This window comes from Aspergillus tanneri (assembly GCF_003426965.1).
Source record: "Aspergillus tanneri strain NIH1004 chromosome Unknown AapTan_2_pilon_pilon_pilon, whole genome shotgun sequence".
NCBI lineage: Eukaryota > Fungi > Ascomycota > Eurotiomycetes > Eurotiales > Aspergillaceae > Aspergillus > Aspergillus tanneri.
Window position 1 is genome coordinate 764,852 of NW_022984629.1, and position 25,292 is coordinate 790,143.

Sequence of the window (25,292 nt, forward strand, 5' to 3'; positions counted from 1 at the left end):
CGTTTCACACCACCCCAGTAATATACAGAACAATTTCCAGTCCCAATGCCAATGCTCCCTTGGTATCTCCCTTGGTATCTTAATTCCAGCTCGTTAATCATCCCTGTAGACCTTCCGTCCATTGAAACCAAAGGTCAGACAGAACCCGCCAAGACTCTGTAATTGCCGTGTGTTTTCATATAGATTGATCAGTGCCCACGCACTGTTAGGTAATCGTATTGCGTATCAGCCATCTCAATAGTTAGCAGTATACGTGGAATTGCCATAACCGTAGCCGTTCCTGACTGGAGCTTGTGGCGCATCCCGGGCGCTCTTCTTGCGGGAGAACATTCGACCAAAAAGACCGGGTTTTTCGGCGGTGCCCAATTCCACATCCTGTGGCGTCGGATGACCCGGGAGAATATCATCCGAGCTAGCAGCATCAGGGACGTTCTTGCTGCGACGCCAGAATCCCCGACGCTGGGTGCCATAGGTATAACCATTTGCCGGGGAAGGGCCGAACCGTTTCTCGCGCTTGTGATGGCGAGCGTATAGGACTTGGAAGAGGATGGAGATCAAGAAGAAAAAGCTGTTGGGGGATAGAAGTGTGAGAGAGTGTTTCAATAGGATGACTTGCATTTGAAGGGATAAACTTAAAAATGATACCTACATTCCGATAATAGAAACCGCAAATGTGGCCTTCTCGAGGTTACAGGCGAATCCGAGCTTCACTCTGGAAGCAGATTCCACCTCACTGTCTCCCGAACCTAGGGGAGTGTTGACATGACCGGAGCACGTCTGAGTGCCATCGCGGGTCATGACAGCGATGGCGATCATCGCTCCGACGAAGCAGACGTCGAGAACAACGGCCAAAAAGGCGAAGAAGGCAACACCTCCCACGCAGCAAGTGAAGAGAATACCCAGAAGTCCATAAAGGGCGGCTGCTCCGGAAAGACCCTCGGTGGCTTTGATCCACTGAGGGATGTTCTGGTCATGGCGACTGAGTACAGCCAGGAAGAATGAAAATATGCCGAGGATGACTGCGGCGTCCAGGAACTGGAGTACGCGAATGACTAAATTGGAAAAACGGAGGACCACGCCGCCAAAAACCATCCTGACGATGGTAGGATTCTTGTTCTGAGGGGTGGGAAGAAGCCAAGTGGTTGTCGCACAGGTAGAAGTTCTTGGTATATAGAGATTGATATATGGAGCACGCGAGGAACGGCGTGTAGAGAGTTCGAGGTAGGGTTCCTGTTAGTATAAAATAGAAATTCAGGAGTGAGTCCCAAGGGAGGCAGCAGGGCTTAGTTCAAAGTTTTCCCCGTCAAGATGATATAGAGTTTCAGGAGAGAAAAGGCAGCAAAATTGCATTGACGAGCAGGTTCCACGGGACGGGACAAGGTGTCGAAGGAGAGGTAGATCCGTGGAGGCATTTTCCCTGGATGCCTCCGTGAGTGGTGGAACCCAGGGGAAGCAATACTTTCACAGGCCCTTCAAGGAGTCATCACAGACAATCTCCATGACGATCCACGGGTAATGACAGCGTAAGGTCCACTTGATTGGCAGTCCAACAGCTAAGGAGGACGAAAAATCGTCGACTTTCCTTGTCCAAGTCACATGAAGTCCTACTCTGACGGGACCCTGTGATGTCAACATTGATGTGTCCTCGTTGCTGATTCGCCGACGATATAAGGATGACTAATCTGGATGGGGACCCTGACGAGTCACATGGCGCGTTCAAAGTTAGGTAATCTGTTTTAGTTAACCTAACGTACTACTCCAATGGTCAAGCTGCACCAGTATTCTCATACAAAGTGGCACTTTTTTAACCTGGAATATCTAACAATTTTTCTATTATTATGGTTTATATTAGAGAAATTCATTTGATATGAGTATGTAAATAGCTACTGTAAATATTTGGTAAAAGAAATTTGCTTTGGTCTCTGATACATATATACCAATCTTGAAATACTGTGTAATTTATAATATCGATGTAATTAGTAGTACTAGCTATTTAAAAAATGTTATGCACTCTATTCAGCACTACAAAGTCCTCAGATTAAATTTCTATTTATATAGTGGCAGAATGGTTAAGCTATCCCAAGCTACAAAAGTACCATTTTGTATGGGAATACGCCTGCGCAGCTCACTTGTGGAGTACGTTAGTTAATTAGTTTACTTACTTAGGCAACCTGCCCAGTGACTATGTAATCTAGTTCACAGCCACAGCCACAGCCACAGCACAGCACAGCCTCTGTCACCTGCCTGGACGGAGTGGCGCCAAATGAAGGCTACATGGTAGATGTATGTACATCCATGGATACAACAGCCAACGGACAAAAATAGAATCGCCAATCAACCTTTGGACGCATGTAACTCTAATAGGATCTTGCAGCGTACGTCCCAGTCATTGCAATACCGCGCTTCGAACCTTTCTCGACCACCTCGTCCAGATTGATTTGGGATGTAACCAGTGACGCCGTTTCACGAGAATTTGCCATCTGACCCAATTCCATCGATGTACCATGGCTGAGAGCTCGTATAACATTTTGAAACGCATCCTCGTCGTAGAGCGCAGCTCCTGTATATTGCACCTCATTGTACATTAGCTCGGTTACCGGAACGGCTGGTTGCCATTCCCATACAGCAATATTCACAATGGTAACCATGAGTGCGACATGCTTTAACCTCAAGCGCGCATTGCCTTTTCCACGACGGCTGAGTCGAGGACAACGTGCATCCCAACGCCGTTGGTGACACCCCGAACTTTTTCCGTGACATCCTTTCCTCTGGGATTTACAGTGTGTTGCTCCACACTCCAGCGCAAATTGTCGACGCCGTTCAATTGGCTCGGCCACCGTGATGGGCTTAGCGCCCTGCAGCTCTAAGATCTGTACAATGCCAACTCCCACGAGTCCGCCACCGACAGCAACATATGCTGATTTGGTTTGAATGGGAACATGTTGACATGGTGCCAAGCAACTGCCAACGACCCAACTAATGCCCCAGCCTTAAGTGACACATTCTTGGGGAGCGGATAGAAGTGTTTCCTGGGCCACAAGCTTGGTCGCCATCCCTCAGCCATAAACTATATTAAACGTTAGGGCCTTGAATCGCTTGTCTATTGATCGACAGGGGCATACCGGATAGGCCTATGAAACCAATGCCACAACAATATTCACAACCAAGTTTGCACGATGAGCATTGTCAAGCGAAGATGGTCGGCCGTACAATTACTCGCTGTCCCGGAAACACTTGTGACACTCTCGCCAACTTCTTCAACAATGACGGAAAATTCGTGCCCAAGTGTCACCGGATATGTGGCACCGGATATTTTGTAGTGTTTCTGGGGAATCAGCCCAGGCCCTGTTGTGTATTCATGTACATCTGAAACCATTAGTCCATTACTGTCACTTTTATGCATTAGATGTAAGAGGTTCTCACTAGTTCCACATATTCCAACGAAAGCAAGCCGGATCTATTAAGCCTCGACCTGATCAGCACATGGTTCTTATGGTGTAAAACGATATACAAAGTCAACCGATCTTGACCTGGCCTTTGCCACAAACAGGTTCCTCAATTCTCTCTGCCGAACGTCACTGCGACCGTAGAAGCGAACTGACTTCACATGGTCTTCAGCTCAGTCCGAGAAGTACTAAGGTCAACCGCGGCATTGAACATGGCCAAAAAGAGTACATCCAAGTCACTTCGTTTTTGCAAGACATTGCAACCCTTCGTTGGTAAACCATGGATATGAGTATCATTATCCAAAACACTCTATTGAAGGTGCTAGAGCTTCACCATGGCCCAACTACATAGGATATGCTGCCAACGCGAAGATGACGTTGATACTGGCTAATAGGCTGCCAACATTTTCGCCTTGTACGTATGGCCTTTCATTGGCTAGAATAGTATTCATTACAGCATTTATGAAGTGGCATATAGATATGGGGTATACTGAAAGCAAATCGCGAACTTCAGTCTTCAGTCTGAGTAGATAGTGATGATTCGTTGGATGCATACAGTTGTAACATATAATGCCCGGCTCACCTGGAAGAAATCGCCTTGAAAGAAATGCGCCACGGATCCTGGACAGACATGAAGCGACTCTGCAATCTTGGTGCGTGATGGTTCCTCTCTGGTGTGGGGTATGAACCAGTTGCGTTATAGGGCTAGATGGGCAATATATCCATAGCAGCTTCAATGGTTCCAACCGCTTTTTGTGATACGCCGCACCACAGAAGCCTTCTAGACCTATGACGAGTGGTTAGACAGAATAACAGGATTGTGATCCTGAATAGAAGCGTAAAGTAGCCGCAAATAAAATCTGAGAATTGGAGAACTCGATATCCAATGTAAAGTGAAATGGCATCTTGTCAAGATTCTTCTTCACGCATCTGATCAACGAACGCACGCAAGATCGATTCCAGGCCCTCGTTGCGGCGTGCGAGCAGCATTACATCGGAGACGCTGATGGTGGAGCGGCCGGCATGTCTGAATGGGGAAAGCCGAACGTGTTAGCGGACTCAGTACAATACAGGGTATTAGCAAAAGAGTAAACCAGGGAGGAAAAGCACTTCATAAATTAAGCACTTTAGGCCCAGTAAATGCAAGGAATCGACTTACTTTGCAAAAGATTCCAGGTCTTGGCTGACAGTTTCTATTGATGGGAACATGGTTAGTGAAAAACGCCACAACAGACAAGACCGAATAGAAGAATATCTCTGATGGGCTCAAATGCGTACCTATCTGAGCCCACACCATCTCCGTTAAGGCACCGATAAACTGCGGCGTGGCGTTGATACCAAGTTTAATTGTCTCTTCATCGACAATCTTTCCAATGGATAACCAGAGAGCCGACTTCAATCGCTAGAAAAAATAGACAGGTACTCAGCATCTGGCCATGTGATATAGTGAACATGGTTGTTAAAGACTTCCTCGTACCTCTTCAAGGGCCACCTCTTCGTTCTGATCCATTTCTCCGATAAAGCAATTATAGGCCGAATTGGATCAGCGAAATGTAGCTGGAAGAAGACTCGACTGAGAGTCAATATCGACAGAGACAAAAAAGAGCCCACGCGTAGAAAACCATCAATCAACACCGTCACGTCTCAACACGTGCCTTGTCCGTGGGTGATTGGCCGCGGAGATAGCTCTTGGAACAACTATTTTCCGGAATATCATGACGCTAGTCCGTAAACGGCCATTTTCCAGGTACAGAATTCTTTATTAGAAGGTGTGAAGAAAGCTCTTTAAACTCCTCATTTATGGTGACTTTCGCACGACTGTAGAGGTCTCAGATTAGACTCTTTGTACTCTGGTTTTAATTTCCGCATTCCCTGGCTGGGCCATCCGACCGGTCTCATCCGCTCAGTGCTTCCCTACGAGACATTTCTTCTAGCTCCTCCCCTCCTAACTATATCTCCCACAACTATTCCCTCCGCGGCGAATTCCTCCATTACATCAGAATGCCAGCCAGCGATCCCAGTGAGTTTGTTGCCGATGCCCTTAACGACTTTTTCGGTCAACTCTACACCTTCTTCGACACGATATTCCGCCGATTCTTCGGAAATCTGTACGCCTCGTTCGCAGACGTGTCAGTCAACCGATGGACGAAGGTCATACTCTCCGTGACAGGATACATCATCATTCGGCCGTACATTGAAAAATTCTTCGCCAAGATGCAGGAGCGAGACCGCAAGAAGGCGGAGGAGAAGAAATGGGCGCAAGCCGAGGCTACCGGAGCAAGCGGTGATAAGAAAGCCAAGGTCTCTGCGAATTCGCTACGGGCTGGCGGAAAGGTACTTGGGGAGGTCGAAAATACGGACGACGAGCTCGACGATGGTGAAGATTTTGCGACTGCTAGTGGGGTACCGGAGTTGGGGAAGAATGCTCGGAAGCGCCTGAAAAAGAACATGAAGAAAGAGGCCGGCCAGCGCACGCACAATCTTTCCGATGAGCAGCTGATGGAGCTGTTGGATTGGAGTGAGTCTGAAGACGAGAAGAAATCGGCTGAGAAGAAGGCAGACGGTGAGACGAAGAAAGAAGGAGGTTCTATTTCTTCGTGACTGCTTGCCAAGTCAAATACCTTCAGCTGGCTCGTTACTGTGCAGGGAGTATTTCTGGGACACTAAATTATATTAATCTGCTGTATCTTTCTAGCATGCTTGTATTACCGATGGGTAGTTTTATCTCAATTACTCCCTTACATGGAAAGAATAGAAAATCATTGAAAAATGATATATTGGCCAATATCTTTGAAAGCTTCTACATAAAAACACATACTTAAATTATTTATGCGGCTTAGTATGGCTTGCTTCGTTAACTGATCATATGATTCCAAATCGTCATTTCTGGACCATCGCAATGCATGCAACCCCCGTAGTACGAGGGATGTCTGGCTAAATAAAGTGGCCGTGCTCTAATGCAGTCGCCGCAGCGCTTCGATCATAACTTTGACGTCATGCACGTTCGTCACGCCAACCGCATTCACGATCTCCTCCTGGAGACTTGGCTCGCAGGTTAAGAACCGCTCGATCAGCTCCCCATCCACAAAGCGATACGGCTCTTTGGATATCCGGACCATCGTGCGGAGCCCTCGGAATTCATTAAATGGCATATCTCCCAGAGATTCAAGCTTACTGGCCATGGTAGCTTGGAGGCGCATCAGGAAGTCTTGGTGTTCAGGATTGATAATGGCAAAGAGGTAGATGGAGCCCTCAACCTGGGTTTAGAAGATATCATATCAGATCATGGCCAAGGCAAGAGAACGGGCTGAAATTTAATACATACCGTTCCCAGGAAAGCTCTTGGGGTAACTATGACACCGGCTAATTGTTGAATGTTGACCGGCCTGATGCGATTGATCATTTCTCCCAAGGAGATTTCGCCTGTCACCTCTAGACGGCGCTTGTCATCTTCCTCAACCCCGCTGAGGTTGCGACGAAGAACTATAAGGTTTCCTTCTGCGTCACTTTCTAGGAACGTGTCCGGGCCAATACAGCCGACACATGTGGCCCACACAGTCTGAAAGTGACGAGCTACCTCTGTTAGTGAGTCAGGCAGACCGTTCTCGCCTTCTTTGTATTCCACGAGGGATACACTCTTCATAAGATCGGAGACGACAATCAAGTTGCCGGCCACAGTCACATCCACTGGCGCGGTTGATGTTCGATAGCTAGCCAACTTTTCGATCTTTGCTGCCCCAAAATTGTTGCTCACAACATCATAGATAACGACCTGGAAAGGCTGTCAGCGATCTTCGGTCATCATCCCAATACCACGCAGCTAGACTTACCGTCTTCACAAGTGCGGCCACTATTTTGTTACCCAACATAGCCAGGGCACGGCAAGCCCCTTTAACAGGAAGTTCGGCTACCATGGCCAATTTACGACCGTTGTCAACTTCGAATATGAGGATCCGCCCGCGGATGGTGTCCTCTTCGTCACCGTCTATATATGTCGTCCCAACAATGAATCGGTCCTTGAAGATATCTCGCCCGCTTTCGTCTTTGCCCGCGGGGAATTCAGCTCGAATGGCACTTTCGACCAGTTCCTCCGGTCTGAGGTCAAAATGGTCAAGACGCCGGAATAGAATCTCGTCCGCGAGCAGAAATTGGCTCGTGACTATCTCAGCTCCATGTTCCAGCTTCCGTTGTATAGTGCCAATACCGAACGCCTTCTCTGAAGAAGAGTAAGCAACTCTGCGGGCAGTTGCGCCGACTGGGAGAGTCTGGATTTGGGTCGTTCGCTCCTTATCGACCAAAGCGATCTTCAGCTCATGTGCAGTGGCGACAGCAATTGATTCAGGATACGCCAGGGAGTTGAAATGACATATACGAGATGCGCCTTCTGAGTTTACAGCCGAGTAAACGATGCGACCCTCGGAGCCATAAATTAAACTCGGGTTCTCGCATGTTGCAAACACATTGTATAGCCCATCACCCCGGGGCAGCTTTTTAAATGTCGGCTGCTCAGATCCAAGAATTAATTTGTTGACACCCGTCATAGAATAATCATTTGTGTTGAACGCGTAAGTAATGACACTACCATCGGCCATGGAGATGAAGAGTGTCGGCGGGCTGTCCACGAGAACGTTCGTGACCAGCACAGATCTTGGAAAAGCTTCGCCAGCAGGGCCTAGCGACGTAGTGTGAAGCTCGCTCAAGTCCTGAAGCCTAAGAACCGAAACCTTCGCTAATTGGGGGAACGCAGCAATGCAGACTTCTCCTGGGGATGAAGGAAGGGTGACGCCGGAGATCTGAATATCTGCCCCGAAATCCTTTTGCGCGACGACTTGCACCTCGTTCCTGATATCCAATACCGTCACATGCTCACCACCAATTACCAAGACTAGTACGTCATCATTCGCAGAGGCAGCAGTAATAACCTGCCTATTTGGCGGCGTCCATTCATGTATGACCATCCCACCCTCCATATCGGCAAAGAGAACTCTCTGTTCGGTCACCTGCAATATCCGCCCTCCAGACAGGTTAGCAGCGAGAAGTGTGTTCTCCGAAAGGCTGAGCCCCAGAAATTGTGGCAATTCTTCCACTTCACCGTCGGCACTGAATTGGAAGACCCGCGTTTCGTCTACAAACGTGACAAGAAGCGTGTCGAGAAAATCGCCGCTAGCTGCAACTTGCAAACCCCACAGGTCCGTAATGTGCTCCAAATCACCTAGGACGCCCAGCTCTTCCATGCCAACTCCACTTCGCACACTTCTCAGTGTTCCATCGTCGAACGCACCGGATCCAGTGACGATTCGAGCCTGCCCCGATGAAAATTCGTGCATTTGGCTGTCACTGGTACGGTTCCCGAGGTCCATTATTGTGAAGTCGAGAATAGGGGCAATGTTTGACAGGGTCTGGATAGTTTCGAACGAGCCGTTGCCGATTTGCAAAACCTGGGAATCTCCTTGGTGAGATCCCACAAATATAATGCCACCTCCAAGATACACTAGGGCAGACGCCCGTGACGTTTTCCCTAAGAAGTCTAACTTCCAGTCTTGTACTTCATTATTCGAATCTAAGACGAGCATGAGAAAGAACAGTCTTCCGTAGTCATCAGCCAGCAACCATCTCTGGCTATCCACCTGCTCCCAGGCCACAAATATGGTTGGCTCTTCCAGAAGTCGAGATATTATTTCATTGTTGTCATCATCGATATATTTGATGGATGTTTCCCCCAGGATGAGAAGGCCACCTGTCTGTCGTCAGTATCACAATAGGCTCCGGTGAAAGTGCATTAGCGTATACTAGGAGGAAATGACATACCTAATGGTGCCGGCACTGGTATAAGATGAGAAGCTCCAAGGTCTAGCTCCTGTACGAAGTCCTCTACATGTGCAAGGGTTGCGTCTGCGCTCGTGCTTGCCGTGGCACCCGTGTATTCCAGCTCCCTGACCTTCATTTTAACCTTCTTTTCATTGTCCTCGTACAGAAGAGCCAAGCGTGGTGGCCCTGACTGAACATGTAGAAATGCGGAGGACCGCACAAAGAGTTCATCGATCCGAGCGGTTGTCATCTCCCCCAACTCCCCCACCTTAGGGGCATCCGGGCCCGATGGCAAAGTAGGCGCCCGTCCTCTCCTTTTTCCAGGCAGCTGCACAATCGGAACCACCGCAACCAACCCCTCATAGATCTCTAGTGTCATGAATCGACCGCTGGGATCAACCAGGCACCGATTCCCTGTTTGTGACTCGCGTGACGATGGGTCCGAAATGTCGACGTAATTCCGTTCTGTCCGAACCTGCTGTGTGGAACTATTCCACGACAGTGTGAAATATTTCTGCTGATCCGTGCCGACGAAGAGGTGGTCCGTAGGGGAATCCGCGGGCTTGGGTAGGCGGGTCAACATGGTTACTCGAGCATTGATAGCGCATGATGCAGCGAGACTTAATCCGTCGGGCGTAAGGCTGTAAAATTCTAGCCGATTCGCTTTCGCAACAACCAAAGATTCCTCCTCGGGGTCCAGGAAATTCAGCTTCAGGGCGTGGCGGATGCTACTCGCCCTGTGGATGGGTACGACGTAAGCCATCTTGGAACTCCGAGGCTCTCTCGCACTCAGTCGAGGAGCGAAATGGCTGCAGTAAAACCACGGCGGGGATGAGAGCCCTGCCAAACGAGGAGATATGGGCCAATTAAGATGGGGAGAAATTCATCACATCGATTTGCGCTGCGTTCCGGCGGGGAGAGAAGCTGTGGATTACCTGAGGTAGCTTAGCAACTCGTGCCAAGACCGGACGTGAGGGATGTTGTTAACTCCGGCTTAAACCCGACAGCTTCAACAACATATATTTAGACAATGAAAACACAGGAACGAAATCTATTCTCTTAACGCTCTGTCGTACACTCTAAATACAATGTAACAGGATATATGCACCGTGGTTAATCAAATCCCTAGTCTGTAGCTTCCCTCGTTTTATCTTTGTTTGCTATTTCCGTCATAAACAAGCAAATATATTTCCCCTAGATTGGCTCACATCACTGCAAGGAAGAAACAATTATGTCGATCTCATTTGCAATCCCAGTAACAAACTGATCGACTTCTTCCTCTGAGAGGATACCACCCTCCACACGGATACCGAACCCGATTGTGTCGGTCTTGGGGTCAGGCCCAATGTCTATGTAGAGATTTTCATTCGGTAGAGAAGAGGTGTCCAATGCTGACACGGAGGTAGATTCCAATCCCGCTGGGGGCTCAACAGGGATGAAATCTGTGGGGACGCCGACATGAAGAGGCAAAAACAGATTGTGGCTATCACGTGAATCCACATCCGATGTGATGTCGTTGCTGGATGGCACTGCGTTCTGCATCCAGAGTAAATTGACCCAGGCGTTGAAAAGTGGCCTTTCGGGTTGCTGAGCCCCAGCCCACCGTAGAACATCCCAGAGTGAGCTTTGTTCGTACGAAACGCGTTCGGCCAGGGAGGCTTGAATGGCCTGTGCCTTGCTCAAAAGTTTCGAGGGGGAGTTGTCGATGTCAGAAATTGCATCGGGAACAGTGAATGGGTTCACATTGAGACAAGGCCCGGTAAGTTTCTCAATTCCAGCAAACGAGCCTGATCGGCCGGCTTGATATAAGCCCATTGTCGGATTCTTGACCCCAGTCATTCGAGCAAGGCAACGTGCAACGGCTAGGAGGACCAAAGTTTGGAGACTCAGGCCCACAGAACGGCACGTAGTTTCTAGCTGGGAGACATTCTTAACCTTCTCCCAAGCTCCAACAAACAACTGATCGGGGACAGTGCTATCTCTACTTCCCATAGAGTTCTTAATAACTGTGCAGTTACCGAACCTAAGTGCAGCGGCCCAGTAAGCCTTCTCGTCTATGTCACGAAGGGAACGGACCGAGAAATCAACGAATGATGCAAAATCGGGGTTTGTGTCCAATAGCTGACCACGATAGAGACGTTCGAGTTCAGTCACAAACATTGGCATTGTCCATGCATCATATGCAGCATGGTTGACAAGGATAAGAATTCCATCTCGGTCACTCGCTTTCAAGAGGCGAAGGCGAACAGGAGGAACAAACAGCGAAGAGGGTTTCAAAGCTTCTTCCTTCGCCTGAGCCTTCGCAGCGTCAGTAATAGGAGATGAAGAGCTGATAACCTGGAAGGTTTCGGTATCACGCAGGGCCTCCTTCATGATAACTTGAACAGCTTCTGACGACGAGAGGGCTGCAAAGCAGGTTCGGAGGATTGGGTGCCTTTGACGAAGTTGATACCAAGCTTCTTCTAGCTTTTCACTATCGATACATTCTGAGCTGAAGTATGGCCAAGCAGGCTCGAACAGCTTTCTTCCGGATCTCAACCAGCTGATAAGGTGATAGAATTGGCCTCCAAGACAAGGCAATATTGCCTCGATGGCTTCCTTCGGCAAGCTAAGCTTCTCGCTCACTGCCTTCTCTATACGCTCATAATCTGGGAAAAGTGAACCTTTGTGCTTAATAGTACTCTCCTCTATGGGTCGGACTCGTTGGCTGATACCCCGGAGGGTATTCCCTTGGAGGATGTCAGCAACACTGGTCTTGAGTCCCTTTGACCGACATATAGACGCAATACGGATTGCTGATAGGGAGTCCAACCCAATGCTGAAGATGCTTGTTCTTGGCTTGATGTGGTCCACTGTAACCCCAGTGACGTCTGCAAGTACTGACTGAATCATGTTTTCGTGTGCAGGTGCGTCAGAGTCTTCAAATGCATCTACCTGTTGCTCTGGAGCAGAGAGACTAAGCGGCAATTCACCAAGTCGCTCCGGCATGACTGTCGCACACCTCGTTGGATGCTCGATTATGTCTCGGAAGACAGCACCAAATTCAGCAATGAAGTTGTCAAGACTACTTTGGGATAGATATTGGCCATTGCATGATGCCCTGGCGACGATGCCATCTTTTCCATGATCAACCTCAACATTCAGTTTATATTCGGCTTGTGCGGCGTAGTCATCAGTTTCATAAGGAGTCCAAATTTGCTGTGTCTCCAAAATACCCCCTGCAAAGTCGGCGCTCTTTTGAAAAACGAAAAGTGTGTCGAAAAGAGAAGTGGACTTGAATTCGTTCACTTGTCTTAGGGAATTCTGGATGACCCTCAGTGGGGCTTGCTGGTAGACTTGTGCATCTGCCGTCAAAAGTTGTAGCTGTAGAGCCATTGCCTTATTGCTTAGAAACCTCGGCTCAAAGGTGACTCTTTGTGCAACTGTATTGAATAATGGCCCAAGGGTTTTCTCAGCCCCTGGGGTCGGCAAAGAGCGGCCTGCAAGAACCTGTCCAAACACAACATCGCGCTGACCGATGGTATGGGCAAGGACTTTGGCATATGCTAACAAAGCAACACTCTGCACAGTAACTTCCATAGCCTTGCAAGATTCAATAGTCGTGGACAGCTCGAGGTCAACCCGATGTTCCGAAAGAAACATACGATCCGATGCCTGATCGGAAGGCAGCTGTGGGATCTCGGCGGCCTTATATCCCAACAATTTCTGGGTCCAAAAGTCGCAAGAATCCGCTTGTTTAGCCAAAACATATTCAACAGTTTCTGAAAACTGCGGCCTCTCCGCTAGTATTTTATTATCGTAGGCAATGGCAAGATCCTCAAAGAAAAATGGCAGAGATGCACCGTCATAAAGGGCATGGTGCATGATGATAACAAGGAGTCTGCCATCTGGCTGATTGACCAAAACTGTTCGGATTGGTGGAACCTCAAATGATGCCTCCTCACGGAATGAAGCAATGGCGCTTACCTCAGACAGCACGTCGGCATCGGAGGGAAGGCTAATCTCTTTCCATTCAAAGGGAGGGTATGTGTGCACAGCACCAATCCAGGAATGGGCTAACTCTGGAATCAGATGAAAGGAGGTGCGAAGAATATCATTTGATAGGATTACTTTATGAACAGCAGTTTTCAGCTGAGTAACGTCAACTGACTCCGCAAGCCTGACAGGATGGGGGTGGACATAGACTTGCCCAGCAGACCCAATGGTCTGCGTTATCATTCCCGACTGTAAAGGAGTACACTCAAATGCTGCAGAGATTGAATCACTCTCGCTAAGCAGATGAACATGTTTCTTGTAGACATCGTATGGAACGGCGGAGCTCTTGTGCCCATTTGATTGATTTTGTGGGCCAATGGAAATCTGTTCGATATGCATAGCCAATGCGCCCACACAGGAGAAGCGCATAACATCAGATGACGATACCGCGAATCCCACTTCACGTAGCGTTCGTGAAAACCGTATAGCAGTGACAGAATCAATTCCAAGGCTTATAAAAGACGCACCCTTTGAGACGTCCGTCAATGCCAGCCCGCAGAAGGCCCCGGTGAGGTCTCGTATTTTGGCCTCTGTGACGGACCAAGTTGTTTCATCCCACTGGGCAATTGGCGAGCGTGAGCCAGACCCTTCTGATTGAGGAAGGTTGAAGTTGTCTAATGAGAGAGTTTCGCCTGATACGACACTCGATAGCACTGCCTCCATCTTCTCAAGGAATTCCTCTCCACCATGCAAGGAGCTGAATACGGGAGAAAAATAGCAATTAATATTGACAGTGTCCATTGTCGAACTCGCTTCAACCTCAACTGCGAGGGGATACTCCGCCGGCATTTGACTATCAAGCTCTCGCCAAATGTTGTGGTTCGATGGCGTAGTAGCTTGGATGTAGGAAAAGAGGCAATCGAATAACGGAGAATCAGAATTTAACCAGCGTTGTATATGTCTCAAGGAAGTGTGCTGGAACTCCAGAGACCTGACTGTTGATTTCTGTACATATTCAACTACTTCAGTAACTGTGTTCAGCTCATTGGTATCTAACCGTCCAGGAACGGTCGTGATACAAGGGAGGATCACAGAGTCTGCTCCAGTAACCGAGACAGCCCGACCGGAAAGTACAAGTCCATAAGTCACATCAGAGACTCCTACTGCATCGGCCAGCAGGAGAGCAAATATCGCTTGGACCAAGGATGGGACAGTTGTTTGAAGGCTTGCTGAACGTCGCTCCAAATCAGTCAACTTGTTGCTTAGCGTTCTGGAAACCAATCTTGGACTTTCCAGGACATTGAAGTCTGTCCGGAAAAGTGTGGAGCGGCAGCCGCTGAGATACTGTGTCCAGTATCTCTTTGCCTTTTCTGAATCCTGAGTGTAGATATGCTCTATGAAAGTCGCTGGTGAACCTCTTTGTGGAACTGGATCCTTCGCATATCTCGCTGCCACATCGTCTAATAACATCGAGAACGACTCACCATCATAAAGAGCATGATGAATGGAGACAAAGAGAGCCAGCGGGCGGTTGCTAGATGAACATGCAAATTGGAATCGAACTGGAGGAACCGTAGAAATGTTTGAGATAATATCACGAGAAACTTGTCCTTGCCGCAGCTTCTGCTTTTCAAGTGATTCTTCCAAGCACCCATACGATTCTTCGTCCCAACGGATTGTGTGAGAATCAGCTGAGAGTATCACTTGTACTACTTCTTTATCCAACGGAGCAAACGCGGTTCTCATGATTGCATTGTCACTGGCGACGGCCTGCCATGCAGATTTCAGCTGCGCACCATCAATATGGTCCTCAAGCTGTAGAACAACATGATTGACATAAAGCTGATCGCCTTCATTGTTGATAGAACGGGCCACCAAACCTTCTTGAAGCGGCAGGCAGGGCATAACTGATGCCACTTGCGACACGTCAGTGCCTGCAGGGATAGTTTGATGGTACAATGATTCCTTTTCCACAAGGCTTTGACGTATTTTTGACACGGCAGCATTTGCATCCTGCGAAGAGGATTTCCTAGGAAGACGCGCAAGTTGTTCTATGACTGGGTTGCTCATCACAAGGGCCACAGTAGCTTCGTATCCGATTTTTCTGAGTTTTATAGACAGACCTATAGCACTCAGACTGTCCAGGCCAACTTCAAAAATATTGGTCAGGGGCCCAATCGTCGAGGGATCGGCAGCAATGACAGTACAGACTTCATTCACTACGGCCCCTTCATCTGCAGTCAAAAGTCGGGTCATGGAAGCACCATCTATGTTGGTAGAGTTGTTTCCCTGAAGTATCGCAGGCAGTGGAAGACTAGAAAACAATGCGTGAAGATCCTTGACATTTGCCTTCCCGGACATCGGTGCAAGCGGGATGTATGTTATAGGCAAGATGAGCTCAGGGATCATGTACCCGGGGAGTTTCTTTTTGCAAATATCTTGGAGCTCTTTACCCAGAGTGGTGAAGTCAGATTGGATGAATGCGACTACTCCACCCTTTTCACGTTGACGAGCATCGGATCTTGCGAAGAAAGAAATAAGTTGTACTCTTGCAAGGCCGGGGTGTTTAGCAACAGTTGTGACGACATCAATCTCAACTGCTGAGGACGAACGAAGAATTTCAGAAACTTCACCGAGTTCTAGTCTTTGTCCTCGAATCTTAGTCTGGTCATCACCACGGCCAAGATACTCGACAGAATCATCTGCCATTAAGCGCCCTATATCACCAGTCCGATACATCCGTTCACCATTGGGTCCGGAAACAAACCCTGTTGCATCTGGTCTGTTAAGGTAACCCTTGGCAACAATATCCCCTGTGAAGCATAGCTCTCCAGTCTGGCCTTTGAGAGTATATGTTTGTGTGCCAGGGACAAGGACATGACAGACGCAGGAAGTTAAAGGTGGTCCGATGTTCCGCATATTTGTGTCTCTGTCAATGTGAGCAAATGTACAGCCAATTGTAACCTCAGTCGGACCGTATGCATTGGCAAGTGTGATATGGGATGTGGCCCACGCATCCAACACCTTTTGGGATATTTTTTCACCCCCAACACTCATGTATACCAAATTTGGACAGTGCTCTGGGAGGATGTTTGCCTGATCCACCAATGAAGGTACAAAACATGCATGAGTGATTTCCCATTGGGAAAGTGTCACTTGAAGGTCGTCAAGAATCATCGCCCTGGGTGCTGTCGCTGTCGCCATTCCATGGCGCCAAGGATAGAACATTTCTAGCAAGTGAGGATCAAAGGCCCTACTAGCTTGTGCAAGTTGTCTCCCTGTGCCCCCCAGTTTCAACGTGCGCGGAGCGGCTTCTACAATGAAATTGTTGTAAGATTCAATAAACGATGAGAGATTTCCCCTGGTAACCATAACGCCTTTAGGCTTGCCTGTAGATCCCGATGTAAACAGAAGGTATGAGAGGTCATCCGGGTGGGATTGATAGTCCCTGTTTTCAGGAGGCATCTCCATAACCGCCCTTTGGAACTCCAAATCGTCGGTACAAAACATATGGCATGTTTCAGGAACGCGGGAGAACGACGGGGAGAATGACGATTCGGTAAACAGAAGAGGACAATCGGCATCCTCAATCAGGAACGCTTTTCGGTCGGCTGGAAGCCCTTCATCGATTGGCAAATAGATATTTCCGGACTTGAAGATGCCAATAATGACCGGATAGGAAGGGATGTTTCGCCCACAGCAGACTGCAATCATTCTGTTTTTGTGACCAAGTGATGCAATAAACGCAGCGACGCGGTTGGCTTCAGTGTTTAGCATACCATATGTCATAATTTCCTTTTCAATACCGCTTGGAGATATACTGTTTGCTACCTCCACGGCAGTCCACTCGGGGTGTTCTTTGGCATAGAGTTCTAACCAATATGTCGGACTGGTATTGACTGAGTCTGCGACTATGTCACTGACAGGCCTGTTTGAGATCGACCGAAGGTTTGTTGGAAGACGGGTGACAAGATTTGAGACCTGTTCATCAGGGAATCTCAACATCGCGCTGACAAGGCCATCGATCTGATTGACAAAAAGTGCCAACTGGTCCTTGTTCATTAAAGCTATGTCTGAAGAAGCCTCCAACACCAAAGAGCCATTCGCACGCTGGAAGACATTCATAGCCATGGGATGTTCAACATGCAAACCAATTTGATCCTCCAGCTCATGCCAAATGTGTGACGGCGAGCTCTTGGGTTCCTCATCAGCTACATGAAAATTGAAAACTGCTGGGTATAATGGCTCTCCACGCGGTCGTTTGAGCATTTTCCGAACGTCGCGAGCATGAATGTGACGATATTTCCATGATTGAATAGAAAGCCGGTGCTGTTCTGCCAAAAACTCTCGTACACTACCTTCAGGATGAAATGGGATTGGGACGACAGATACCAATGGCCCTATATTATCCTCGAGATCTGGATGCAGAACACGGTCGGAGAGTGTTTCCCCAAACACAGTGGCTGGGACACCAAGGTAACTGATTGATACAAACCCCCAAGCTGCTCTGATAATTGAAACGATGGATGAAACACCCAACTGAGCTATAGCAGTTTGGAGCTCTGAAGCAGGCTCTGTTAACGGACACTCTGCTGCAATGAATCTATGTTCTTGGACCTCGCCTTGTTGCAGCCTTATCCCAGTCAGATCTGGCCATACTGGAACATCAAGTTCTGAGAACTTTTCCAGTTCAGACGACCAGAAGCTGTAGGTATCTTTGCACCTTTCATTCGTGGGAAGAAGTATGGAAAGGGCATCACTGAGCTGATGCCTTGAAGGAGGCTTATAACTATAAGCAGAAAGGACATCATCCATAACTAGACTGAGCGAAGGACCATCATGAATAGAGTGATGAATAGTAAAAACCATTACCATCTCATCCTTCTTGTCGAACACAGTAACTGCCCATGGTGGATTCTTGAAGTAGGTATTTTGATGTTTTTTCATGATTTCATCGATTCGATTGTCACGCTGTTCGATCCAGTCTTGTTCACTGCACTCACAATACCCCCAGTCGAAGTCGGGAAGTCTATATATTAGCTGCAACATCGAAAATTCCGAACTTCCCAGCTTGTTATCAGTTGTAACCTCAGCCACGGGGACAAATCCAGTTCTCAGGGCCTCCGTATTTTGGGAGACAGAGAGCCAGGCATGCCTCAGTTTATTAATGTCCACAGAACGATCAAGAGAGAAGAAATGGTTGCTCCAGTACATATTATATGTCCCCATTGTTTCACTAAGCAAGCTTTCCTGGATCGTAGTTGCAGGCACAGCGAGAAAGTCTTCTCGCACTTTAGCTGACACTGGTGTATGCCAGATATCGTTGAATCCTTTCAAATCGAATGCATCCGTATCTGCTCTGGTGACTTCTACCGAGGATGCTAATTTGACGAGATCTTGAACGGTGACACAGTTAAGAACTTCAACGACCGAAAGCTGATAGCCGGACTCCTTCAAGCGAGAGGCTAGACGTATCGCGCGGATGGAATCAATACCCAGGCTGCCAAGACGACTAGTCTTTGTGATTATTGAAGGTGAAACGTTGGCGAGTAAAGCTATCTTGCTGATAATATTTGCTGTCGTACTTGTACTGGATTGATCCACTGATATCTGGTCAAGAGCAATGTTTTCAGGGTTCATTCTGCTCTCCCAGGCTTCGATATCAACAACGGCATATGCAGCCTGCAGCGCCCGGCGATCGGTCTTAGCAGATGGGGTTCTCGGAATGCTCCTCACCACCAAATAGACTGACGGGATCATATAGTCGGGCAAAATGGCTTGCGCTTGGTCGTTAGCGGAACGAGCAATTTCGAGCGCTTTGTCATTGAGGATCAAGAGCTGTCCATCATCTGCTGGACCATCTGCACCCGATGCAGAAAGGAATACAACCACCACCTTTGAAGGCCTATCTGGACGACTGAGAATGAGTGTCTCGATATTCTCAGCTTGGGGGTGGCATCCACGGAGAGAGAAACTGATCTCACTCAACTCTACTCGAATACCGCCAAGTTTAACCAAGTCATCAACTCGGTTTATGTACTCAAGCGATCCGTCAGCGAGCATTCGTACTAGGTCACCAGTATAGTACAGAGTTTGAAAAGCTTCCTCACTCCATAAGAATTTGGCCTTGGTGACATCTTTTTGGTTTAAATAGCCAGGGGAAAGTTGTGGACCACCCAAGGCCAACTCTCCAACTGCATTTTTCATCACTGTACGCTGATTTTTAGTCACATAAACAGAAACAGTATCCATAGGCCATCCAATGTTTGCACTCTTGATATTATTATGCTCATTCCCGAACTCCCTTATTGTGGAAACAATAGTGACTTCGGCTGGTCCATAAGTATTGAAGGCTCGCATATCAGTGCCCCAGTCCTCGGCAACGGGGTGAGTCAGCTTTTCGCCAATCATGGTAACCACCTTTAGTGTTTTACAGCTATTCCTTGGAACTCCAGCTGCAAAGGCCGGCGTTAGGTGTGCATGGGTGGCTTTTGTGAGATTTGCAAGTTTAGAAAATGAGCCAAGCATTATCTCCCTTGAGGCTGAAATTAGAACACCTCCCAGTCCCCATGTATAAAAGATATCCTGGATTGACACGTCGAATGTGTATTGTGAAAACTGCAAGCATCGTACAGTGCTGCCATCCGCATTGGCTGGAATATCCCTGCAGAGAGAATTTATACTGCATACTGCGGCGGAATGGCTGATTGGGACACCCTTTGGAGCTCCTGTTGTGCCACTAGTCCAGATTAAATAAGCCATACCTTCTGAATTGGTTCGTTTTTTCATGCTCTTCTTCATCACTCCGTTTATTTTAGTGGATGCTCGGAATTTGCTGACATCGACAACACCAACGCCGCTAGGTACAGCGTCGTCAGGTTGTGCCCCGTCTACAGACGAAACAAGGAGAACATTTGAACCTGTTCGGGCAATAAGGTCATGACGACGTTGTGCAGGGGCCAGTGTATCAATAGGACACCAGGCACCTCCGGCTTTCAGAATCCCCAAAATGGCCACATACAACGCCGGGCTTTTATCGATACAGATTGGTACTGGGGTATTTGCTAGGAGGCCACACATTTGAAGATGTTCCGCGAGATCGTCGGCAATCGAATTCAGCTCCGAATAGGTCCATGAAGTATTAAGAGAACTATTGTCGTTCTCTAAGTCACCCTTGAATATTAAAGCTAAATCGTTAGGGTGAGATTCTGCATGGTTTTCGAATCTTGAATGAAGTAAAGCATTCTCTGATACTTCTTGAACAACGCTGGCTCTGCGATTATATACTGACTTTAGCTCAGGTTGGATGTTCGACGGGGCATCTAGGAAGTCCCCGTTTGGGTCTCCAAGTATGTATTCGACAATGTCAGCCATTGACCTAAGCATATCTTCGGCCGACCTTGAGTCCAGCTGTGTGTTGTTGAAGCTGGCGCGGAAAGTTAAAGACGAGTCGACATCGGGCCAGATTTCAATCATCACCGCAAAATCATTTGCCATTGGTGGGTGGTCGATCAAGCTCCAGAGCCCGCTTGAACTGGAGCCAGCATTAAAATCTTGATAGGCCAAGAGCGTGTCGTAGGGGAGTCGGCCGTCCGCTGTCACTAGTGACCCTAAACGGGGCTGCAAATACGGTAGGGACTGGGTGTTCAATGATGTCAAATGACGTGCAACAACTCTATTTGTGTAAAGGCCTCTGGGATCTTTTTGTATATGATTAATGGCCATGCGGATGGGAACGGTTGTAAATGTCGGACCAATGCATATTTCTGAATCAGGATCAAGACGCCCAGATACCACACTGCCCATCACGATGTCCTGATCCGGAGTTCCCGTGTATGCTAGCAAGACCGAACCCCAAGCAGCTTGAAGAACAGCCAATGGAGTTGAACCGATATTTCTGGATCGTCTTTTCAGACTGATATGACTTGTCTGGGCAATTATTTCCACGCGTTGCGTTGTCTTCGCTGAGGGAGGTCGATATGGGGTGAGTGATGGGAAGACCGCCGGCGAATACTGCTCAAGTTGCTTTTCCCAGAACCGAGAAGTTGCATTATGGTCAGCATTAAAATGATGCTTGACAATATATTCTAGAGATGTTCGCTTGGCGACCTGCATCCCTGCGTAAACAGAGGAGACATCTTCGAGAAGTAGCTGTAACGAGCCTCCATCAAAGATTCCGTGAAACATGCTTAGTACTACCAAGGTTCGTTCGGCGGATTGGACTAAGGATAGCCTCCATGGAGGCGTATCTAAGCTGATTGTCTCGTCGGCGTTTCGCAGTGCCTTGGTAAGAGTTCCTTCTTCGCCCAACGTATCATCTGGGGACACAGAATAAACATTCCAATTTGCTTCAGCTACTGCCCCTTCGGCAAGAATACATTGGGCAAAAGGGGCCATATCATCGTCGAGCCAACAAAAGACCGTTCGGAAGGAATCATAACAGGCTGTTACACTTTGCCATGCGATCTTTAGGCGTTCAATGTCGACGTGTGGCTCGAGTGGGAGGACGGAATGATAGATATAAGAGCGGGAGGCAAAGGTATTATCGGCAGAGCTGCGCAGAAAGCTTGCTAACATACCAGATTGTGTTGCTGTAGTTGGCAAGACGTTCTGGATCTTTTCTGGTGTCAAATAAAGTCTCTCTGCACATATTAGGCGGTTGCGGTCGGAGAAGGATGCAAGATTCTGACGAATGGTTTCGCCCAAATTGTCGGAGTCTATACCGTTGGTTGATGCATCACAATTCGCTTGACGATATCTAGCAATAGTTGAAACTAGTGCTTTAGGTGTCCCAGATTGTAAGACATCGGCCACTGATAAGCCTCCGATGGAATGATCCCTTAACTTTTGCAGGAGTCGCATCGCTCCAAGACTATCGATGCCAAGGGAATGAAGGTCTGCGCCTGCCTTGACTTCGCATGCGTCTTCTTCAATAGTCTCTGAGATGAGTGTAACCACCAGCTGCTGCAATAATAGGAGATCTGCGTCATCTGTTGCGTCCCAATCGACTTGGACACTGTTTGAGAGTCCCGACGTTGAAGAAGAGAATACTTGAAGGCCGTTATTTTCATACAGTTGTAACTTAGCAGATATTGACTTGCGATCAACCTTCCCTGAACTGGACTTCGGAAGCGATGGGAAGAAAGTGTACGCCGATGGGCACATATAAGATGAGAGATGTCGCTGTGCTGTTCTCTGCGCTTCGTGCATAATTTCCTGCTTTGCTATGTCGCTTTTGTCACTTGTCACTAGGCATGCCACGATCTGTTCACTACCTTGTAAGTTATTGTCTTGCTTCGAAACCACTGCCACGACCTCAGTAACTCTATCCACAGTGGCAAGTACAGACTCCACTTCACTCAGTTCTAGACGACGACCACTAATTTTCACCTGATCGGAGGTGATGCGGCCAAGGAATTCAAGGACTTGAGAACCGGATTCATCCCAGACAATACGCCCCATGTCGCCGGTACGGTATAGGTAGCCGAACTCAGGGCTGAATACGAATGATTTTGCAGTCTCTTTAGGGCGATTCAAATAGCCTTTGCTAATCTGCGGGCCTCCTATTGCCAGCTCCCCGGTGAGTCCAGAAGGAACTATTTTGGGGACTTTGCTGTTGGGTTCCAAAACAAACATCGCACAAGTGGGAAGTTCTTTTCCAATGATCGAGCCCCGAATTGAATAGTCAAATGGGAGAAACGTGCAGTTAATGGCCCCTTCCGTAGGCCCGTAGGCGTTAACTAGCATCCTTGAAGGACCGGCAGCAATGCTCTTCGTCCCGTTGATGTCAGGCTTAGCTGCGAAATTCTCAATGACTGTTCGGTTGAGCTTTTCTCCCATTGTCCAAAGAGATTGAAGAGTAGTGAGACGGGACGGTCGTAAAAGTGCAGCCAAGCTGGGAGTGGCCATCATGACGGTTGCCTTTGTCTCGTTTATTGTTGCTTCTAAGTCCATCAATGTCAGCCCACGGTCTGCAGAACAAAGTGTAGCACCGCAGCTCAACGTCACAAATATTTCCATCAGCGATGGATCAAACGTTGGGGAAGCAAACTGGAACCAGCGGAAATCACCAAGGGAGTCTCCTGGCAGTGGAATCGATGTAGCATGTGAATTAATAGAGCAGGTAACAGCCAAATGGCTGACCTGAACACCCTTAGGTTTCCCAGTAGAACCACTGGTAAAGAGAAGATAGGCAATCTGGTTCTCCTGGATGTCTAACTTCTCAAGAGGGTTATTAAAGGGTCGTGGTGGAATCTGGTCACCACGCAACTCTTTCCACTTTGATACCTCTGCCACATCAACCCAAGTGTACTTGGTTATTTTATTCGCACAATCAACTTGCCACGGGCAAGGAAAGGGTTCAGGGGCATTTCCAAGTATAATCGGTGAACCGATATCTTCAATGATTTCTTGCACCCTTTGAGCAGGAGCATCTTGAGGGATGGGGGAGAATGCATAACCAGCCTTTAGGATACCGAGATAGGAGATATAAAGTTCCGGTGACGTTGTCATATAGACCGGAATGATGCGTCCATAATCCGCTGGTTTTTCGTTGCCGGAAACAAGAGCCCTTATGTGAATGGCCACATTTGACGCGGCTTTATCCAGGGCAGCGTAGGTGAGAATACTGTGCTCTGAGGCTGATACTGAAGGTAAAGAATGTACAAAATCAAGTGCTATCGCATTAGGCTTTCTACGGGCCCAGCCCTCGAAAGCGGCATGAAGAAGGGAACGCTGAGAGTTACTATATCCAACACCCCCATTGTGTCTGTCGTCTATTGGAGGGGGTGTCATAAGTGGCGGGAAATTAATGATTGATGCCTCTGGTAGAGCTGTCTTGGAGGTGAGGAATTTCGAGGAACTTGCTATGTGCGAAGCAATTGTCTTCAGCAGCTGGTGTACCGCCGGGTCGGGAATTAATTGCCTGGGGCAAGAGAAGCCGATTTCCAAGATACTTCGGTTTGCGGCAGTAGGTCTAATAAATAAATTGAAATGCTGGCAACAACTTAGTACGGAATTCACGCGCAGCCAAGAAAGTACGAACATGTTCTTGGGCACTGGGATGCTGCTTTTCGCCATTCTCAGGCTCTGAGTTTGATCCCAAGTCCAAAGAGAATTGTATCTCGTCTTTGTTGTAGTATCTTTCATCAAGTTGGCGCACGGCGCAGCTGCTTAAACAATTCAGACTCTGCCTCTCCTTGGACGAGAACACATAGGCAACTATGACATTGCGAGCTGGAGTCGATCCAGATCCAAAGTCTTCATGACGAGAAACAAGAAAAGCAATATCCTCGAGCCCAACAAATTCCGAGATAAAGCGCGCATAACCCTGGATGATGTCGTCGACCACATCGAGAATATCTGTGCTGCAGATGAGCTCAGTCCGGGGGCTATTTACCACCACAATATTAATATCTCGGCGGACAGTATATGGATCAATCGTATCCAGAGCCGGTACTTTAGTAACAGGGAGAATCTCGTCATGCTGTGCGCCGTTGATTTGGGGGTGAGACTTCAGGTTCGCGGAGCTCACGGAGCCGTGCCCCTCATTGCTCGTGATTGTGCCTGCCATCGGTTGAATTGTGGAATGTGCGGGGTCTCGCACATGTGAACTGAATCGTACTCGACAGCAGCAGTGTTCTGCACCTGAACGTAACCAAAGGGATGGATGTCACTTGTGACATGAGAAATACTGAAGTTTTAAGGTATTTCTGCAAGGGCTGCAGCCACACGTTTCTTCAAAGATGGACCTGCCGAGACAGATCCAGTTGTCGTAATTTGCGGTTGATCCGAAATGCCCATTGTGAAGTCATTGGTCCGAGGGCACAGCAAGTGGGGGAGAACTGCAGGCCTACCGCGGTAGTATTTTTGCTAGTAGTTGTGATGATGTGCGGTGGGCATTTTTAGAGCGGTGTTGTCGCGAATCAACAATCGGATGACTTTCTGCCTTTCAGTTCCGTCGGGAGAAAAGTGGGGTATTCGGGGCTTTTATTTCTCCGATAATCGGCCCCAGTTAGCTATCTGATTAGATCATCTGATTAGATGCATACCGTTATGACTCGT

The 25,292-nt window shown here is 48.1% G+C and overlaps 5 protein-coding genes across 5 annotated transcripts; 1 reads left to right on the forward strand and 4 right to left on the reverse strand.

Annotated features, from left to right (window-relative positions):
• Nucleotides 1–234: 234 nt before the first annotated feature.
• Nucleotides 235–1,092, reverse strand: ATNIH1004_000227 (uncharacterized protein; the record flags this gene model as incomplete). Its single annotated transcript, XM_033564949.1, has 2 exons — nucleotides 235–568; nucleotides 650–1,092. 2 exons carry the CDS (start codon nucleotides 1,090–1,092, stop codon nucleotides 235–237), a joined length of 777 nt encoding a protein of 258 aa, XP_033430706.1.
• Nucleotides 1,093–2,357: 1,265 nt separating this feature from the next.
• On the reverse strand, nucleotides 2,358–3,053 carry ATNIH1004_000228 (uncharacterized protein; the record flags this gene model as incomplete). Its single annotated transcript, XM_033564950.1, has 2 exons — nucleotides 2,358–2,917; nucleotides 3,002–3,053. 2 exons carry the CDS (start codon nucleotides 3,051–3,053, stop codon nucleotides 2,358–2,360), a joined length of 612 nt encoding a protein of 203 aa, XP_033430707.1.
• Nucleotides 3,054–4,355: 1,302 nt separating this feature from the next.
• On the reverse strand, nucleotides 4,356–4,956 carry ATNIH1004_000229 (CENP-S family protein; the record flags this gene model as incomplete). Its single annotated transcript, XM_033564951.1, has 4 exons — nucleotides 4,356–4,473; nucleotides 4,606–4,639; nucleotides 4,725–4,848; nucleotides 4,924–4,956. The coding sequence occupies 4 exons, from the start codon at nucleotides 4,954–4,956 to the stop codon at nucleotides 4,356–4,358; spliced, it is 309 nt and encodes a 102-aa protein (XP_033430708.1).
• Nucleotides 4,957–5,447: 491 nt separating this feature from the next.
• Nucleotides 5,448–6,047, forward strand: ATNIH1004_000230 (uncharacterized protein; the record flags this gene model as incomplete). The annotated part of the gene is made up of 1 exon (XM_033564952.1): nucleotides 5,448–6,047. One exon carries the CDS (start codon nucleotides 5,448–5,450, stop codon nucleotides 6,045–6,047), a length of 600 nt encoding a protein of 199 aa, XP_033430709.1.
• Nucleotides 6,048–6,400: 353 nt separating this feature from the next.
• Nucleotides 6,401–24,801, reverse strand: NRPS2 (Nonribosomal peptide synthetases (NRPS); the record flags this gene model as incomplete). Its single annotated transcript, XM_033564953.1, has 6 exons — nucleotides 6,401–6,703; nucleotides 6,772–7,218; nucleotides 7,277–9,183; nucleotides 9,255–9,991; nucleotides 10,519–24,224; nucleotides 24,274–24,801. 6 exons carry the CDS (start codon nucleotides 24,799–24,801, stop codon nucleotides 6,401–6,403), a joined length of 17,628 nt encoding a protein of 5,875 aa, XP_033430710.1.
• Between the last annotated feature and the right edge of the window lie 491 nt (nucleotides 24,802–25,292).